Source organism: Callorhinus ursinus, unplaced genomic scaffold (assembly GCF_003265705.2).
Source record: "Callorhinus ursinus isolate GAN/ISIS: 27379988/994484 unplaced genomic scaffold, GSC_fseal_2.0 scaffold11, whole genome shotgun sequence".
NCBI classification, from domain to species: Eukaryota; Metazoa; Chordata; class Mammalia; order Carnivora; family Otariidae; genus Callorhinus; species Callorhinus ursinus.
In genome coordinates, this window is record NW_027397073.1 from 58,870,982 (window position 1) to 58,891,134 (window position 20,153).

Below are 20,153 nucleotides of genomic sequence, written 5' to 3' on the forward strand. Positions count from 1 at the left end.
TCTCCGTGATTGTCCAAAAACGGATTTGCTAGATCAGAAAACATGACCAGTTTTATGGCTTTTATGGGCTTTTGCTAGATTTTTAAAGAAAGAATGAGGTGGTTTTCCCAGTTACTTTCTAGTCACTTGGTAGACTTACTCTAAATACTCGTTGGAGAATTCCTCTTTTCTTTGAAAAGACATCACATGCAGAACCTTCTGAGATGCAGTCCAAGGATGAGTATCCAGGCTCAAGCATCCATTCTGTGCATAGCCCCTGGATCCCAGAGCCGTATCATGCATGACCCGGAGACCCACAAAACAGTAGTCTTGCTTGAATAGCATAAGAGGCCAAAGATCCTGCTAGAGAAAAGTCCTAGCTGAGGTAAAAAAAAACATTCATTCCTAGTCGCTTTTCTTTTTAAGACGTTACTCGTCATTTTTAAATTCTAGTAAAACAGAGATGATCCTTGGTATAATCTATGGGTACCTTTCATAGAGATGGATAATTCCATCTGCGGATCTGTTTGGACCCTGACTTGTAAAGGGGATTTAGTTGTTAATTCCTTTATTTATGTTGAGTAGATGCTAAGAGAAGCCTGAGCAAGTATGTAGAAGCTGAGGGGAGACTTGACTAAGGAGGTGAAATCTGAGCAGGTCTTTGAAGGATGATGGGTTTCACCATGTGGGCAGAAGAGAGGCTGGCTTGGGCAGGGTATTGCAAGATGTCCTGAAAAGCTTGGATTTTGTCTTGTTTGGTGCCATTGAAGACTTTATTTATTTATTTATTTTAATTTTTATGTTAATCACCATACATATTTATTTATTTTTAAAGATTTTATTTATTTATTAGAGAGAGAGAGAGAGAAAACACAGAGAGAGTGTGTGAGGGAGAAGCAGACTCCCCGCTGAGCAGAGAGCCTGATGTGCGGCTTGATCCCAGGACCCTGAGATCATGTCCAAAAGCAGCCACTCAACTGACTGAGCCACCCAGGAGCCCCGTCATTGAAGACTTTAAAGCAGCAGAAAGCCAGGAGTCTGAATTAGTACAGTGACCTTTTACTTTACAAAGGTCTCATTAAGAAACCTTGCATGTTCTATTTTATTTTATTTCATAAGTTCTCGGTTATGTATCATGGAATGTTGATCCCTGCTTAAGTTATATCAGAACCTCTTCATATGCAGAAAATTCCAGAGGAGTCAGGACAGGCCCTTAGCACAGTAATCAAAGAGTATAATAATAGCATTCATAGAGAACATTATATCTTTAGAAGTTGAGAGCGACCCAGGATCTTGTCATTCCCAAAATATGTGTCATAGTAGTCATCATCCCTCCTTCCTGGGCGAGAGCCTTATGCATCACCTTGGGATGATCATGGAGACCAGGTTTTTCATGAGGCCAGTTTTAAGTTTCCCAGGGTGACCTGGCTGAGGAAGGGGGCCCAGTTGACAGCCTAGGACTGCTACTCTGTAAAGCAGAGCACTCTAACCGACCAGAATTTGACACAAATGAGGTGATTATTTTTAGAGTGGGGGTGGCATGAGAGGAGGGGGGAGGGGCAGAGGGAGAGGGAGAGAGAGAGAGAGAATCTTAAGCAGACTCCAGGCCCAGCAAAGAGCCCAACGCAGGGCTCAATCTCTCAAACCTGAGATCATGACCTGAGCTGAAATCAAGAGTTGGATGCTTAACCAACTGAGCCACTCAGGTGCCCCAAATGAAGTGATTTTTAATGGAGCTGGGGGTGGGGAGAAGGATAAACAGACTGGGGCGAGTCTGGGAACCTGGGGAAGGGATTTTTTTGGAAGAGCCTAGAAACCTCACAAGCATCCCAAACAGCTAGGCTAGTGGAGAAGAGCATGGAAGGAGAAGAATCGTGAAAAAGGGTAAGGGAATGGAACAGAAATTTTGTCAGCTCATTTTTGTCTGGGGATGGTCCTGCCCTTGGTGACCTGCTGTAGTTTACAAATTCTCACTCATTCCATGGGGTGGAGAAAATGGAAAGCCTTCCATTCTGGTCCGATCGGCTTTTGGAAAGTGAGAAGAAAGGCCAAAGGCAAGTGATAGTACATGGAGACTCAAGCCATACTGCCGGGGACAGCGGAGGTGTTGGGCAGGGCGGCTGCCGGCGTCGGTCACAGAGCCCATGGCCACATACCATGATATGTCTGCAACTGTGTTGCCCTTGCTCTCCGCTCAGCAAATCTGAGGACAGGGAGGTATTGTGACCAGGCCTGGGTAATTTTGGGCAGACCTCTTTTCTCACTGCTCACGTAAAAGACTGTCCTTGCTTTGGATACTAAACCAAGGACAGATGCTGATACAATAATCTCCATGTTGAATAAGACCCACATCTTGTCCGTGGCTGCTTTTTGAACAATGTAGTCCAGATTTGTGTGGGTAACTCTCCACAAGCCTGTACCTGGCCAGTGGAAGACCCTGCTGCTCTGGGGAATTTAACTGCCAATTGTCAATTTGGGGGCCTGTCTTGATTCTAGAGATCTAGGATTTTTCTCTCTGGAGGTCTTGATTCGGAAGTGCCCACTGCATGGGGCTATGTGGGTGCTAGGTTGCTTCAATGTGGCTTCAACAGGAACAAAGCCAGATACTGAAAGTGGGTGGTCCACTGGGGGAATGGAAATGTCATCGACCAAAATTGGCAAGTCAGGAGGGAGGACTGAGAGTTTGGGATTGGGGATGAAGTTTAAGAAAAAACATGTTATTTCCGATCTGAAATGCCAGTGGATTATTCGGGTGGATACGTCCAAAAAGCTGACTTGTCTGTAGTAGCAACAAGTGAAGTCATTTCAGTGGATGAGGTTCACTGGGCTATGGATGGAGAAGAGAGGACAGGCCCAAGACTTCCTTGGCTGTCTCAAGCCAGAGTCTCTTTTTATTTGCTGGTGAAGGAACGATGGTCTGCACCAGGAGCGACATGTTTCTAGCTGTACTTCTGAGGGTTGGGTGTCTGCCCAGGCAAATTATAGCATTTTCTATACTGAGCAAGGCAGCTTCCTCTCTACAGTGCGTGTTTCCTTTTTCAGACAGGGACACATCTTTTTTGGAGGGAGTTATAGACCCCCCGCTTCTAGAACCATTTTCCAAGAACTACATGGGAGGTAGTCGAAACCCTCGCATCAGAACTGCAGGACAAGGTGGGTTGCAAAGTTAACTGTTCCTTCTCATCCTCACAGCTGTGTCTTGGCTTTATTTCTGCGGGGATCCTAGGGTGTTGTGTAACGATGGGACTGCAGGCAGACTTCGAAGGGCTCCCGCATAAAGGACCTCAGCTGGCGGCATCCATTTGGAGATAAGGAATGGAATCCTCGGGGACGCAGCCAGCCAGGGGAGATCCTGTCCTCCTTACACGCCACCGGGCACTGCGACCGGGCGGGGCTGGAGGGGCATATGCCAGAGGGGGGCTCGGCAGAGCGGGGTCCGGCCGCCGCGCAGGTCTGAGAGAGGAGGCACTCTGCCAGGGTCGCCGCAGGTCCCGGGGGCCGCCCCGGGGTGGCTGACGCCGGCTGGGGGCGTTCCTGGGAGCCGGGGGCCCTGGAGTTTAGACCCGAAGCCCCGGGAGGAGCCGGCCGGCGGCCACGTGACCGACCGCGGCGGGGCCGGCGGCCCAGAAATAGCCTCGGCGGCGGTCCCGCCCGCGGGCTGCCGCGAGCGAAAGGCGGAGACTGGAGGCCGCTGGCTGGGCGCGGGCGCGTCGCGGCCCCGGCCCCGGAGGATGCTGAGCCCCTGCCCGGTCCGGCCCCGAGCACATGATGGCGATACGGGAGCTCAAAGTGTGTCTTCTCGGGGTGAGTCCTGCGCCGCCACCCGCCGGGGGACACCCACGTCCGTGCGTCCCCACCCCCCCGCCCCACCGTCCCCTGCGCCCCCCTCGTCCATGCGCCCCCTCTTTCCAGCCCGGCGGCGGTCGGGTTCGAGCCTGCCCCGGAGCTTCTCACTCGTTCACCCCGCAGCCGCGTCTCCCGGGATCCGCTGGGGCCCCGCGGCGCTCAGGCCGGGCCGGGCCGGGCCGCGGGACCCTCCGCGGGGACAGGCAGAGCGGCCGCCGCTCGCGGCCGCCGCCACCGCGGTCCCTCCGGCCTCCGAGGGCTTTCTTCGCCTTTGATAATTTCCTTCCGGCGGAAACTTTAGGTTACTCAGCCAAGGCTCCAGATCCTTTTTGTCTCCCGGGGGCAATGGGTCTATTTGGGGCGGGGGGCTGGGGAGAAAGAAAGCCCAGCCAAAGGCGAGCAAACCCAAGGGGATGCCCGGCTGGAAGGCGAAGGGATAAGCATCGGAGAGCTTAGAGCCTAGGAAACTTCCGTGCTCCGGAGAAAGAAGGCAGGATGAGAAAGTCTCCCGGATCACCGCTTCCCCTCCCTAAGTGGGTCTTTCTGAGTCTGAGGAAATGGGAAAGAAGCCGGAAACACAGATAGGCACCAATACCCCAGCCCCTCGCCTCGGCAGACCTGTCAGGTGATGCAGGACAGTCTCTGGAAACCCGCCGCCGAGAGCTCAGATAATATCAAGGGTCATTTCCTTTTGGGTGCCCACATCAAATTCCAGAATTTCTTCTTTTGAAAGAGCTGGTTTTAAGCCGTGTTTCCAGCAGCCTTTGGCATCGATGCCGAGGGTACTGCCCCTGGCAAATCCTGTCTCCCAAGAAAACTCTTTCCTACAAAAAGAGCAGCAAAGGGGGAGACCCATTGTTATTTAAAAGAAGTGCTAAGTGGCTGTCAGGAGGGAGGTAGAGACTCCTGTAATGAGGAAATGATTCCAGGTTAGGATTGAATTGTCCCAGACCAGCCAAGTGTCTAGGCTCCATCTAGGCTCTTTTGGAACCTCTGGCTGGACAATGTTCTTGACTGTCTCCCGTCACTGTCTTTTGCCAGAACTGTCACTTAGACTAGATAGTCCGGTTTGGCTGGAATTCCAGAAGACCTGGCAAAGGTCCTCCCTTTGCTGTTAGCCTGGGCACAAACTCCCCGGTGTGCCGGCCCTCCTGGCTTGCTGGCCACAGATGGGGTCTGCAAAGGATCCTGTGCTGGCCTTCCTGTGTTGCAGGGGTGGCTTTCACTCTCAGCCAGGCTCTCCAACGTAGTCCTGACATAAATTCCAGGCATCTTGTGTTTTCCTTGCGAGGGGTCATTTCAGCCTCATGGAAGGCCTTCAGAGACTTAGAAGGAATGTTGTGTCCCAAGGAATCAAGAGCAACTTTGACGTGTGTTGTGTGCACGGGATTGGCCTTGGGAGTAAATGAAGGAGGAAATGTTTTGCCTCCTCACCGCCCCCCCCCCATGCTTTCTCCCTCAGGCCCTACCCATAATATGAATTATCTTCACTGTTCAGGGATGGGTCTCTATGTCCTTCTACAAGGAAATGGATCACTCGCTGTGCAATTCTGGGCAAGTACTTCAGTTGCCTCATCTATAAAATGGACATCATAACATCTTCCCTTTTAAGGCAGAGGATTATACCAGATGATCTGCTAAGATGCATGGTATCATTTCCTGCTAATGTGTGATTCCTGGGTGACAATTAGCAAGCCTGGGAGATGAGATAGCTGGAGGAAGTCCCTTTACTTCTTTTCTTTTATCTCTAAGAAAGAAGCATACTCTTAGTGGCTTCCTGGAGACGGTGCCTCACCCTTGTTTGCTGGGTCTTTGCAGGGGCTCTGTTGGTAGGAGACTGGCTTGTGAGGAAGGAGCTCTGCCGGAGCAAGAAGGTATTTCTGGGCAGCTGGAGGCTTTGACGCTTCATCCATGTAATACCACATCTGCAGCCTTCTGTTTTTTTGAGTGGCTCCAGGTTTTTGTGTTGTTTAGATCAGAGGGCCAATGACCTTGTCACCCACACTGAGTAAAATTTGTTAAGTCCTGTGGTTTGGCTGGGCCTGTCCTGGGCAAGATGTGTGTGATAGGCTGTATTCTCAGTGGCTCATCCATATGGGGGCCTTGTCTGAGTGAGATAGCATTTGGGGGAGGTCGAAGCCACTTTAACCACCTTGGGGTTCACTCTTGATTTGACAAAGAACCTTGAAGGTCAGTGACTAAAAGAAGGGATCAAGGCCACGTCTGAAAGTCCCCTTAAAGTTTTATCAGGAGCCCTGAGCTCCTTTTTTCTCTGTGTTGGGAGGGCCATCTTTTCTGGATAAAGTCTTGCATGTGGCTAGCGTTCAGCTTCCTGTTTCTCAGCCACCACCACATCTCCCTGAAGTCTCAGTATGACTGAGACCCTACCAGCCATGCCCTCTGTTCCTATCACCTTGTTTCCGGCCCCTTTGAGGTGATGGAGAATGCCGACCTCCTAACTGAAGTCTGGCTGTCTCACTGGGGAGTGTGAGGGGCTGGTGTTTTTGTGCCTGGCTATTTGCCCTGATTGCTCCCTGGTTATGCGTGAGGCTGCACTTCCCGTTCGAGGCACAAGGTTGTTTTAGGCACGGGCCATGCAGACTTGTCTCCCTCTTAGGGGTAGTCTGCAACCTCTGCGCGCTTGGAGGTTCCCGACGGGAGGGTCATTTGCAACAGGTGGAAGCCAGAGTAAGCCAGAGGCATGTGTTCTCCACCCGGACCTGTGCCATTCAGGACTCTGCGGTTCAGCTTGTCTATCTTATTTCTTTTGGTGAGTGCTCCTGAATGGAATCCACGGCAGTCTGAGGAGCATTCTCCGAATGCTTTGTGCTCTTAGAAAAACCAAGGACTTCAGAGCTTTTGGTTTATTTAGGCTACCTGTTATAAATTCTTGGCTCTCATTATTTTCAGGGGTGGTCTCTCTCATGTTTTTCCTAGGCCTCTGTGAATGCCTTTTCCTGGGATAAGGCAGGCCACCCGCGGAAGCCAGCCATGTAGGACGGGGTGTTTGAAGGGGCACACACTGGGAAAGGGTCCTTATTAGACACCTGGGACCCAGGAGTCTTGTTCTTGTCAATAAAGTGCCTAGAGTCCTACTTTGTAACCTGAACCAGCATTATGAAACATGGAGCTTAAAAACAACCCCCTTAAAAACAGCAGAGTATGTTAAAAAAAAAAAAACTAACAAAAACAATATCGAGGCAGCAGCTGTTCCAAACCCCGAAGGTGGGAAGCTTCCCAGTATGCATTTTTAACACACATCACCACGTGGCAAAAAGCAAGGGGGGAGAGAGAGAGGGAAGGGGAGAGGGGACGAGAGGAGGAGTCTGAGGAGGGGCAGCGGAGCGGAGGAGAGGAGCTTTCTTTTATTTTATTATTTCCTCTGGGTGTGTACACTCAAAAACTGCTTCCGGATGGAATCCCAGAGACATTTGTATTTGGACTTTGGTTGTCTTGACGACAGTTTAGAGATTTCTGTCACTTCCTCAACAGCTGAGTGGCATGGTTAAAAGACAACCAAGGGTGTCCTGCTTCTGATAAGGAGCTTGGGGAAGCCTAGCCTTCTGGCCTTTGTTAGAATCTGGGTGGTGGTTCTTCACAGAGCAAACACCTGGGATTTGGTGTGACATCTGGGCAGTGGAGACTTCAGAAGTGTGCAAGGCCTTCACAGGAAGGGGCTGTGTGATCCCCAGAGGCTCCAGGACCCAAGGGTGGGACACATCTGCTCACAGTAAGCAGATCAGTCAGAGCTGTGGAACCCCAGATGGACTGCTTTGAGTGATGGTGAGCACCCCGCCACCAGAAGTGTTCATAAAGTTATATGAATCTGTTAGGGTCATTGTGGAAGGAAGGAGTGGGTAGGATGGGGAGGATTGGGCCAGGCAATCCTCGGAATTGCTCCAAGTCTGAGATTCTAACATGTTCATTTTCAATTGTTCAATGGAAAAACCAGCTTTGCATGGGTGGGGCTAGAAACCTAATTTCTTTCTTTCTTTTTTTTCCTTTTAAAGATTTTATTTATTTATTTATTTGAGAGAGAGAGAGAGCACGAGCGGGGAGGGGGCAGGGGGGCAGAGGGAGAGGGAAAAGCAGACTCCCCGCTGAGCAGGGAGCCCGCTGCGGGGTTCGATCTCAGGACCCCTGGATCATGACCTGAGCCGAAGGCAGACGCTTCACCGACTGAGCCACCCAGGCACCCCAACTTAATTTCTTTCTTACCAAACTTGATTCCTCTATTAAATTGAACCCTTTGTGGAAAGTGTGGTTCTGGCTTGGGGAAAATAAATATAAATGACATGGTAGGATGTCTTTCCAGGAGCGCACAACACATGGTAACACCGAGCACCCAGGCCAGGCGGGTGGAATCCCCCAGGGTCTCTTTGTTCCTCTTTTGTTCAGGGTCAGCATGGCCGCATGTCTCCCTCAGCTTCCAGAGCTCTGTGTGTCTCTGGGTGTGCCTCAGAGTCCCTTGTGGAGCATTTTCAAACTTCTCATGGCCCCTCCCCATCTCTTGTCAGGCATGTGGCCTTCCCCTGGCCCTTCCCCTGGCCCAGTGTCACTGTTCTCGTGAGTGTGTTGTATCCTTCAGGCCTGCTCCAAGGCCATTGCCATTGGAAAATATAAAACTTCACATTTTAAGATGCTAGGACATGAAAAGATTTTGAACTCATGAATTAGAAAAGGTCTTCAAATTTAACTGTGTCCAACAAGTGAGACTACTTTTAGTGCTTGAACGTCTATGCAAATATTACACTTTAATCTATATTTTTTTAAAGATTTTTTATTTATTTTAAAGAGAGAGTGTGCACGTGCATACGAGCGTGAGGGGTGGAGGGGCAGAGGGAGAGAGAGAATCTCAAGCAGACGCCCCACTGAGCGTGGAGCGACTAGCCGGGCTCCATTCCGCCACCCTGAGATCGTGACCTGGGCCGAAACCAAGACTCAGCAGCTCAGCCGCTCAACTGACTGAGCCACCCAGGTGCCCTTCATTTAACTTTGTTTTTATAATTCCTAATATGTGTTTGCAAATGAATAGGCATTCATTCAGTCAACCACTCACCATTTATCCAGTGCTCTTTTCATGCCAGGAGCGGTGGGTGGCTGCAGGTAGACAGGGCAGCCTCGACGATCCTTGTCTTTTGAAGTCCTCTTCTGTTCCTGGGACGGGGACCCATCAGCAGTGAACTAAGTGACATCACTTGGATTCCTGTGACAGCACTTGCCACAGAGCCATGCACAGCAGAAGTAAGAGACGAGGATGATGATAAATACTGTCATCTATCTTATTAGATGTGAGGACTAGTGAGGGACAGAAAGTTTTTGCACCAGGTCTGTTTTGAGCACCTGCTGGGCCAGCTCTGCTAGAGACAGAACCCAGGGAGGGCGGGGCTCTGGTCGCTGCAGGTGGCGGAGAGGTTCCTCGTTGGGCAGGAAAGACAGGTGCGTGCACAAGAACTAGCCAGGGTGATGAGGGGGATGCTGGAGGTGTCATGTGGTATAGTGGGAGGTGCTGAAGTTAAACTGAACACAGAGGGACTGGGAACAATCTGGGAAAGTCTCTCCAAGAGGGAAGGATTTGAACTGTGCCTCAAAGGACACCCAGGGCCTTGACAAGAATGGAAATGTGAGTGTGGACCGAAGGCCCTGGGGGAGAGCAGGTGGGGCCCCGGATCTCACGGGATTTTCTGCAGGGCTGAGGTGGCTGCAGAGTGTGGGAGACAGGGAGCACGGCCCTTCCACTCCCAGGCTGACCACTGTGTTGACCCCACAATCTCCCTAGCATGGGGTCTTTTATTTTGAACTTCTTTTTCCCTTGTTTTGTGTTGAAAAGTCTCAAACTCACAAAACATTTGAAAGAGTAGTGCAATGAATGTCTGTAGATCTCTCACCTAGATTCAGTGGGGATGACATTTTACTAGTCTTGCTTTATCTCTCTTTCTTTAATTTGTTAAATAATACTATTTCTTTTTCCTGAACCAAGGGAAAGTCAATTGCAGACATTATGCCACTTGGGCCAGGCAATCATCAGAATTGCTTTCCAAGTCTGATATTCTAACATGTTCATTTTCTAAATACTTAAGTATGTATCTTTTAGGAGAAAGGACATTCTCCTGCACACCTGTAATACCCCCAGAATTGAACACAGATATAATGGTATCAAGCGTATAGTTCATATTTAGATTTTCCAATTGTCCCCAAATGTCCTTTATAGCTGTTTAAAAATCCACAGTAAGAGAGCATGTACTACATTTGCTTGTCATGTCTGCCATTTAAACAGTTCCCCTCCTTTTGTCTGCCATGAATTCAGGCCACTTGTCTTGCTGAAAGTCCCAAGATCTCGATTTTTCTGATTGCTGCCTCATTGCTTCTTCGGGGTTATGCATTTTGGTGAGAAGACACCTTCTCAAGGTGTTGAATGGCCTTATTTTTTATGTGCTCAAGTACTTTGTGGAGCTTACTACATTTTAGCAGAAAGGTGGGAAAACAGATTCTATGGCTCATTAGAAGGTGGTCAGTGCTATATGGAAAAACAAACCTGGCCCAGAGCTGGGGGAGGGGCACAGGAGCTCTGGGAGGTAGGGAGCATGTAGGTAGGTTGGTGGGTGAGAGTACTCAGTCTCTGGCGGAGACCTGATGGGGCCTCTGCTTTACCCAGGGGTTGACTTTGGTTTTGCAGTTTCGGTTGCATGGTCTGACCACTGAGCTGCTGAGAGTTGCGTAGCTCCTGAGGAACCAGAGTTGTTTTTCTTGTTCCTCGCTTTGTCAGCAGAAATAAGGAAAAGAAAAGGGGGATTTAACCTCAGGGTCAATGAATGGGCTTCTCACTGTGGAATCTTCTGTTTCGGTGAATCTTTTTCTAATGTATTTCCTTGCTCCTCTGGCTTCAGACCCCGCTCTGACTTCTCTGGAGGTCATGAACTTGGCTTCTGCTTGCTCAAGATTTAGCCCAAAAGGTAGCCCCAGGCTGCTTTCAGTTCCCCCAAAGGCACCTGGGGGACCTGTGGGAAAGCAAGCAGAACCAAGGGGAAATCATTTCCCTCCTATTTTCTCTACTTCGAACAAAGTAGCGGAGAGCTGGATCCCTTTTGTCAACAGTATTTGTTTTTCTAGAAGAAAAAGATACCTGCATTATCCAGTATCACTTCCTTTCTGCCCTCTTTGAGTCAGTATGCTAATTAGGATCTGCTGGTAGAATGCAGAGTCCTAAAAGGTGCCTCTGTCAGAGACTGTCCTTGAAAGGGGAGACAGAGGGAGAGGGAGTTGGAGGAGAGAAAGGAAGACAAGAGAAGGGGAGGAGGGCTGGGGGAAGAAAGGGAGAGAGAGAGGGAGAGAGAGAGTGAGGAATGAGCATGCAACACGTGCGCAGGTGCGTGAAGAGTTTCATATAAAAGTTGCCCACTTAACCTCTGCGGGCAAAGGGAAAGAGTAAAGTGTTCCTGTGTTTGTTTGTTTTTTTTCTGGTCTAACTATTGGCCATGGCATTTACACTTATGGCAAGCTTAATTAAGAAAGTCTTTTTTTTTTTTCTTTTGAGGAAAAAAAAAAAAGCATAGCATCAATACTCCAGACTTCATGGACTTACCTTTCATTTCAGGAGATAAAATATTTTCTAAACTTTTTCATAATAATCTTCTGAGACTATTTTCTTTATTATAAAGTAATACATGCTCATCTTAATTAAATTTTGAGTCTATGAGTGACTGACTCATAATGATGGAGTAGTGAAATGATAAATGCTGATTTTCGTTTGAGACCACAAAGACGAGGGATCCGGGACAATGCCTTTAGCCTTGTTTCTTTAGAATGACATAAAATTGTACAAACTTGCCACAATCTTGTTCCCTCCTGTTAACTGGAAACCCTGCAGGTATGAAGAAATCAGCCTACCTGCCCCCCTTAACCCCCTGCTTCCCCTTCTTGTGGCTCCTCTTCTTTCCCTGTTTTCAGTGTTACCTTCAAGATGACTGGTCTTAATTTTCTGGTCAACATCAAGTTCATCGTCCTGCTCTATGTTTTTTTTGTTGTCTCTGTTCTTTCCTGCCCCGCAGGATCATTTTCTTCCATCCTTTTAATTTGTTTTCTTATTCTCCCCACCTCTCATCGATGAGTCATCAGACTGTCCTTCTTGAAAGAGGCATCTGGGGCTTAGCTCTTAGAGGGAATGTTTCTAGCCTGCTCTTCACTTGCTCCCCAACTGCTGAGTGGGGGTGTGTGTGCTGAGCTGAGCCTGGTGACCTTTCCCCCTGCTACCAGTGTAGACCAGAAAACCCAGCCAGGCTTACCCTTTGGAGAGTTACGCAGGCAAACAAGGTCTGTATAAAGTGAATGAGGGTTTCACTGAGGGCCGTGGGCCTTGAGAGAGGAATAGAGCTATACTCACTGGAGATGTGCTGCATGGCTGCTAGGCTATAGGCACATAGGACAGTTTCCCAGAGGGGAGGGGACAATGTCCTTGTGGTTTATGGTCCAGCAGTGTACTTGGTGTGATGGGACACACATGGGAATCAACCCCAGGCGACCCTGTGGGATGTCACATGATGCTTCACTGCCTCGTGTTCCCGAGGAAGGGCTGGGGAGTTCGGGAGAGGCCAGGGAGGGCGTGTGGGTGCCTGCTGCCCAGCGGTGTAGGCCCAGTGCAGAGGAGGGGAATGTGGAGGGAGTGAGTGGGAGAGGCTCTGGTCACAGCACACATTCATCGAAGGGAAAAGGTTCTAAAAAGATTCATTTGTGGAAGTGGTGATCCCCGTGGGGCAGGGCCTAATTTGCACTTTAAAGCAACTTACTCTTTCTCTTCCTTGGTTTATTTAATGAGCATGCATTGCTTGTGTCAATAATTTAAAACGTATAAAAATTTGCTGCAGGGCCAAGATGTTTGACGGGTAGAGATCCCTGTGGTTGTTACTGGCAATGACGGATAATTTGATAATAAAATTGGAAAGTAATTTGGGTCAGACCGTGAGAAGTCCTTGAAACGTGAAGGTTATGCCTTTGGGCCATGAGAGGCCAGGTATGTCCTCAGCAGGACACACACTCCAGGGGCTTATCAGGACGCTGTGTTCTTATCTGTGCACGTCATTGTTTGGTCTCATCGTGACCTTGGCAGTAGCAACAGCTCTGGCTTCCCCACCACTCTCAAAGCTAGTCTCTCTCCAAATGGGGTTTTGGAAAGTTGTGGTCTGTCATTCTGCCCCGTGGCGTCTATAGCTTTCTGTGCCTGTTCATTTTCGATGCTGTTTTTATTTTTATTTTTTTTAAGATTTTATTTATTTATTTATTTTTTAAACCTTTTTTTTAAGATTTTTTTTTTTATTTATTTGAGAGACAGTGAGAGAGAGAGAGCGAGCACATGAGAGGGGGGAGGGTCAGAAGGAGAAGCAGACTCCCTGCTGAGCAGGGAGCCCGATGCGGGACTCGATCCTGGGACTCCAGGATCATGACCTGAGCCGAAGGCAGTCGATTAACCAACTGAGCCACCCAGGCGCCCAAGATTTTATTTATTTATTTGGCAGAGAGATACAGAGAGAGAACAAGTAGGCAGAGAGGCAAGCAGAGGGAGAGGGAGAAGCAGGCTCCCCGCCGAGCAGGGAGCCCGATGCGGGGCTCGATGCCAGGACCCTGGGATCATGACCTGAGCTGAAGGCAGCCGCTTAACCAACTGAGCCACCCAGGCGCCCCGCGATGCTGTTTTTAAAAAATAAATAAAATTACATCCTGGGTCTTCAGGGTGATCACCGTGTGACAAAACTGTGTCAACTTCAATGCTCACAAAAACTGGCTCATGAGACAAGAGCCCAGGCAGAGTTAGGGCAAAAATAATGCATGGGGCCGCGTGAAGACCCAGTGATCCCGTGACACGTCACAGATATTTACCAGGCACTGTGCCACGGCTTGGGCATAGAGCGGGTAACAAATCGGACCCACACTCCTGACCTCGTGGAGCCGACATTCCAGCAGGAGTGACCACTGCTTATAAATACCTAGTACTCGTGACACCTGTGGTGGAGAGAAAGCAGGCGGGGGCAGGAGGAGGGCTGAGGGTCTGGTGGGGGGCCCTGGAAGTGCTGCCTGGGGGGTGGTTAAGTAGGGGCTTGAGGAAGGCCTCACTGAGAAGGCCTTTGAGTAAAGACACAGAGGCAATATTCCTAAGTTGGCAGAGGGGGCCCACGGCTGGAGTGGGAGGGGCGTGCCTGGTGAGTTTGAGCTCCAGGGGGCAGGCCAGTGTGGCCCGAGCAGAGTGACCATTGGGAAGGGAGCAGTTGGAGGCTTGGGACCCGAGTCTTTTGGGTCTTGTGGGCAGTGTGGGAACTGCGGCATTTCCTGGGCATCTGGTGGGGAGGGGGCTGTTGGAGGTTTTGTTCAGAGCAGTGGCAATGGTCTGACCTCCCTTTTCTGCAGATGGCTCCAGCAGCTGTGTAGAGAGTAGACCACCGGCAGGGAAGCTGGTTGAAGGCCAGGTCACGGTGATTTCCACCAGAGGGTAGCGGCCTAGGCTGTGAGTGGAGTCCCACTCTGGCTGTTTGAAGGTAGAAGTGAATACTTTGCTGACAGATCATGTATGGAGTAGGAGGGAACCATACCGTCACATGGTGACAGCATGCTGACCTCAGAGTGCTCCCCAGCCCTGAGCTATTTCAGTTTAGCAGAGCAACATTATCCATCACAATAGACTGATATTCATCTGAATGTTGTTGGTTTTTATAGTTTAATTTGTATTTAATTAATACATTTATCTTTATTTTCTAGTTTCAGAATAGCATTAGTAGTTTGTGTGTACTTTTATTATTTGCATTTATTTACACTATCATTAATGTCTTCGTTGGGATCCATGGGATTGTTTTTCCACTTAAAAAAGCCTATGGAGTCTTAAAAGAGCCTGAGAAACACTGCTCTAACCTTTAAGTTTGGCCCTGGGTTAATGGAGCTGTTGTCCCTCATGAAGTGTCCGATGTTGGCAGGACTCTGGGGAAGGAGGCTGCATTCGAGGAATCAGGGTCTGCTGCAATGTGGAGGTATGTTCTTAGCTATGCCATGTGCTGGCCCAGGATGCTATTCCCAGAGGAGTAGGCCTCAATTGTGCAGTGTTGCTTTTTTCTGGTGTGATGCAGCTCATGGACAGCCTTGAAAATCCTAGACCCTCCCATAGGGATACCTGGATTCTGTTGTGGATGTGGCCAAATAATGCATTAGGCTTTTTAAAGAATGTTCTTCTCATAAAAGCATTATTCATATAAGCTTGAGAATCATGAAGTCAGTCATTTAAAGATCTTCCAGAATAATTCAGTTTAAAAGGAACTGGTAATAAATATGGTCTATAGATATTTTTTTGGTCTATAGATTTTTTTTAAAGATTTTATTTATTTATTTGACAGAGAAAGAGACAGTGAGAGCAGGAACACAAGCAGGGGGAGTGGGAGAGGGAGAAGCAGGCTTCCTGACAAGCAGGGAGCCCGATGTGGGACTCGATCCCAGGACCCTGGGATCATGACCTGAGCTGAAGGCAGACGCCTAACGACTGAGCCACCCGGGCTCCCTGGTCTATAGATTTTTAAAAGAAAGATCCTTATTTGAACAGACCAGTTGTATTGTTTGTAGACCTCTACTCGTAGGTTAATCTTAGTAACATAACCTAATATGTACTATTGCACAATAAAAATAGAAATATTTTAAAAATATTGTTAAAATTTTGGTTGTATGATTTACTGATTTGAGTACGTGGCTGCTGTTAATGTGAATTGTGTTATTGCACATTTCCCTTCCGTCAGTCCCATGCTTCTGACTTGTGAATTACCACAGTTGTGTCACCGCTAACCAGATGTGCACATCCTTGTTCTTGTTTTTGAGCAGCGTAGTTACAGACACTCTGCCTGTGTCTTCATATGTCCTTGGCTTCTTCCTTATGAGCACTATAATGGTTTATAATTGCCCTTACTCCTAATCCCAGTGGGTTCAGTAATAGTTGAGAAAGATTGGTGCACAGTCCTGGCACCAAAACTAGAATGTACTCTGTTCTTCCCTGATCAAGAAAGCACTGCAGAATGCCTTTGATTAAGAAGGATGTCACGGGCGCCTGGGTGGCTCAGATGGTTAAGCGTCTGCCTTCGGCTCAGGTCATGATCCCAGGGTCCTGGGATCGAGTCCTGCATCGGGCTCCCTGCTCCTTGGGAGCCTGCTTCTCCCTCTGCCTCTCTCTCTCTCTCTGTCTCTGTCTCTCATGAATAAATAAATAAAATCTTAAAAAAAAATGTTTAAAAAAAAAAGAAGGATGTCGCTATATAGATGAGTTGGAAATCAGGCTAGTGCGTGAGTATCTCCGTAATCCTAATAGCTGACATGTTGCTGAGTCTAACTCATGTGCCAGGCACCATCTGAGGGTTTCAGTTATCCACTGCTGTGTAACAAGCCACCCCACACTGAGTAGCTTAAAAGAACAAGGCATTATTTTTTCTCCCAGTTCTGTGGTTTGACTGGGCTCAGAGGGTAACTCCACCTGGCTTTCCTTGCCAATTCAGGCCGATGCTGGCTGGGGCTGGAGCCATCTGCAGGCTGCATCACTCACATGTCTGGGGCCTCCCCTGGGGTGGCTGGACCAGCTGGGGCTCACCAGGTGTCTCTCTCCACGTGGCCTCTCCCCGCCATTAGCTTGGGCTTCTTCGTAGCCTGGAGTCTCAGGGGAGGCCGACTTGTCACCTGGGGGCTGGTTGTTTCCAGAGTGAGTGTTCCATGAGCTTCGGGCAGAAGCTTCTTGTGACCTAGCCTCCTAGAGCCCAGAATGTCATTTCCGCCATGTGTAATTGATGGAGCAAGTCACTAAGGCGAGCCCAGAAGCAAAGGGAGGAGGTCTATGCTCCACCTCTTAATGGGAGGAATGCCAAGAATCTGTGGTGGTCTTTAATCTCCCCCAACTGAGTAAGTGCTTTGCATACATTATGGCATTATGGGACTTGTCAGGGTGAGTTCTATTATTGTCCCCTCCTTGCTGATGAGGAGACTGAAGCTCAGGGGTTAGGGACATGCACAAACACTCATGCTGAGAAGTGAGGCTTCGTGGATTAGAACTAGCTTGGTGTGACTCCAGGACCCGATGCACCTAACTATGTCGCCGTGCCGCAAACCTTGATCGTTATTAGTCACAGATCACTTGTTCACAGCTGGCATGCCGTAATGGTTCGATAGAATGGGATTATTAAAAAAATAAGAGGTTCCGTGTTTAAAAAGTAATAATCACTGAACCAGGTTTGAAGTACATCCATGGAAGAAAAGGAGGCAAATCCCCACAAGGTCAGGGTCCTGGCCAGGTGTTTTGGGAGGTAAGACAACTGATTCTCACTTCTGGGAATGTATTACACTGTGATACTACACAGTGCAGTGTCTGGATTCTGATGACCGTAGGGAGGTCCTAACACGTCCCCAGCTGCTCTAATGCATGATGACAATGACAAGCAAAGCAACAGCACTTTGCATGGTCGCAGTGTGCGGCCCATGTACGGGGTACGCTTCCTGTCCCGGATGTGCGGGTGTGAGACACTGAGGCTTGGGGTGTTGGCTTTGCTCCAGGCCCAGAGCCTGTGTATGAGGGGAGCGCCTAGAGCCCAGGCTTTCTGTTCCCCATTTCCCGGCTCACATGTCCAGGAAGCAGCGTTTTTGCTTTGGTCCTTTTATTCCTTTATTGTCTCATTGGATGCCTGTGAAGCACTATGTCGGGAATGTCGGTTTGCAAATTGTGACCATCAGTCACAAGGCCAGCCGGCTAGATGGGTAGGGCCTGTTCGAAGTTCGAAGTTTCTAGGTCTGCGGGTCCAACTGTCCTCACAACTCTGCCAGCCTTCTGCCAGGCAGCACAGCGGAGCGTGGACAAGCCTCTGGGCAGGGAGACTGGAGGACCTTTTCTGTCTTTTCCACTTAACTAACTCACATAACTTCTCACAGGGAATCCTGCCTAGGAAATCATAGTCAGAAAATTCTCTTACTCTTTCACCATGAACCATTTTACATCCTGATAACCTCAAAAGGCTTAGGGGAGTTTGAATAGATTGTTTCTACAAGAGGATCCCAATTTAGAAGTTTTCTTTAATCTTCTCTGCCATGGGATGTGTAAGACATAAGTGCTAAGTAATAACTTTTGATTTACTCTATATTGTAGAACTTCATTATTTTTACTAACTTGACCAAATTTATAACATACTCTTTAAATTTTTATACTGAAGTATAATATTCATATAAAAAACTGCACAGATCTTAAATGTGGTGCAAAATGGATTTTCACAAAATGAGTAGACCTATATACTCACAAACACGCAGACCCAGAAACAGTGACCAGTCCCTCAGAAGCCCAGCCTGTTCCTCCTTCCTGACAATAGCTTTCAAAAAGGAAAGAAAAAAGAAAAGAAAAGCAAAAAGGAAAGAAAACTTACCTAGTCTTCTGACTTCTAACACCATACTATTACAGGGGACCCTTGAACAATGTGGGGATTAGGGGCACTGACCCCCTGCACAGTTGAAAATTCATGTATAACACAGTTGAATAATTCGTATTGACACCTCCTGAAATTTAACTACTGAAAGCCTACTGTTGACCAGAAACCTTACCGATAATATAAAGTCGATTAACACCTATTTTACATATATTATATAATGTATTATTACACTAATAATTAAGTTTTCTCTAACATCAGAAAAGAAAATGTTATTAAGAAAATTATAAAGAAAATATATTTACAGTACTAGAGCGTATTCATTGAAGAAAATCTGTGTGTGAATGGACCCACGCAGTTCAAACTTGTGTTGTTCAAAGGTCAACTATATTTTCACGTGTTTTTATTTTATTTATTTATTTATTTTTTAATCTTTAAAAGATTTTACTTATTTATTTCAGAGAGAGAGCAAGTGGGGGGAAGGGGCAGAGGGCAAGGGAGAAGCAGATTCCCCACTGAGCAGGGACTTGATGTGGGGCTCGATCCCAGGACCCTGGGATCATGACCTGAGCCAAAGGCAGGCACTTAACCGACTGAGTCACCCAGGCGCCTGATTTCGCTTGTTTTTAAATTATAACATACTTACGGAAGGATCTTCATTATTTCAAAGTAATTATACTAAGGTGGTGTTGTTTAGTAGAAGCTCCTAGAACGGGAGCCTCCCAGCTGGTGGGCGGGGGCTGCTGTCGTGTCACAAGGGTGCAGGGCCTAGGAGGCTGGCCTTGGCAGAGGGGGCTGAGCAGGCTGCAGCCATCTGTGTCCATGTGTCCAGTGCTAACAGATAATATCAATTTCCGTGTTTCCTGGGATATGAAGGAAGTTGGAAAGCAATGGAGGCCTATTTTAATCAATTCGTTAAATGTGAAGCATTATTAGTTGTAGATAAATAAGCCTTTTTAAAGTGTTCAAGGCGTTTGAAAGCAATTCCGTCAAGTATTAAAAATACTGTGCCTATTTTTAATGAAGAAAACCTTTCTATGAAGAAAACCTTTGTTAAGACCCTGATTCCTTAAAGTTGTTCTTGTTCTTCTTGTTCTTCTTCTTTTTTTTTTTTTTAGAGAGAGAGAAGTCACGTGCGCGAGTGGTGGGGGAGGGACAAAGGGAGAGGGAGAGAGAGAATCTTAGGCAGACTCCATGCTGAGCGCGGAGCCCAATGCGGGGCTTGGTCTCACGACCCTGAGATCATGACCTGAGCCAAAATCAAGAGTCACATGCTTAACCAGCTGAGCCACCCAGGTGCCCCTTCCTTAAAGTTCTTTTTAATGACTAGACTTAATACATACTTGTAAAGAATACAAATGGTACAGGGACCCCTGGGTGGCTCACCTCAGTGTCTGCCTTTGGCTCAGGTCACGATCCCAGCGTCCTGGGATCGAATTCTGTATCGGGCTCCTCCCTGCCCAGTGAGAAGCCTGCTTCTTCCTCTGCCTGCCACTCCCCCGCTTGTGCTATCTTTCTCTCTAATAAATAAATAAAATCTTAAAAAAAAAAAAAGAATACAAATGGTACAGACAGGTTCCAAAATGAAAAGTGCAAAGACCACCTTCCTCTGGTAATGTTTTACATTTCCTATTTAGTTTTTTAGATATGGTCTGTGCATATGGTAGTGTTCTTTTCCTGCTTCTTTCACCTAGAGGTAAACCTTGACTATCTTTTCTTGTCAGTATGTATTGATCTACCTCATTTATTTTAAGAGTCCCATAGAATTCTCTCACAACAATATACCATGATTTACTTAATTGGTGCCCTATGGACAGATGTTTGGATAGTTCCAGTTTTGGTTTTTACAGATAGTTTGCAATAAAATCTTTGTATCCAAATTTTAATGTATGGGTGTAAAATATATCTGTAGGATAA

At 47.8% G+C, this 20,153-nt stretch overlaps 1 protein-coding gene across 1 annotated transcript in view; it reads left to right on the forward strand.

The window, feature by feature from the left end:
* Nucleotides 1-3,515: 3,515 nt before the first annotated feature.
* The window catches only part of RAB31 (RAB31, member RAS oncogene family), a 133,458-nt gene continuing 116,820 nt past the window's right edge, over nt 3,516-20,153 (forward strand). Inside the window, exon 1 of the mRNA XM_025886796.2 lies at nt 3,516-3,783. Within this exon, the coding sequence (XP_025742581.1) occupies nt 3,745-3,783 (39 nt within the window). The 5' untranslated portion in view covers nt 3,516-3,744. The remainder of the gene's footprint in view (nt 3,784-20,153) is intronic.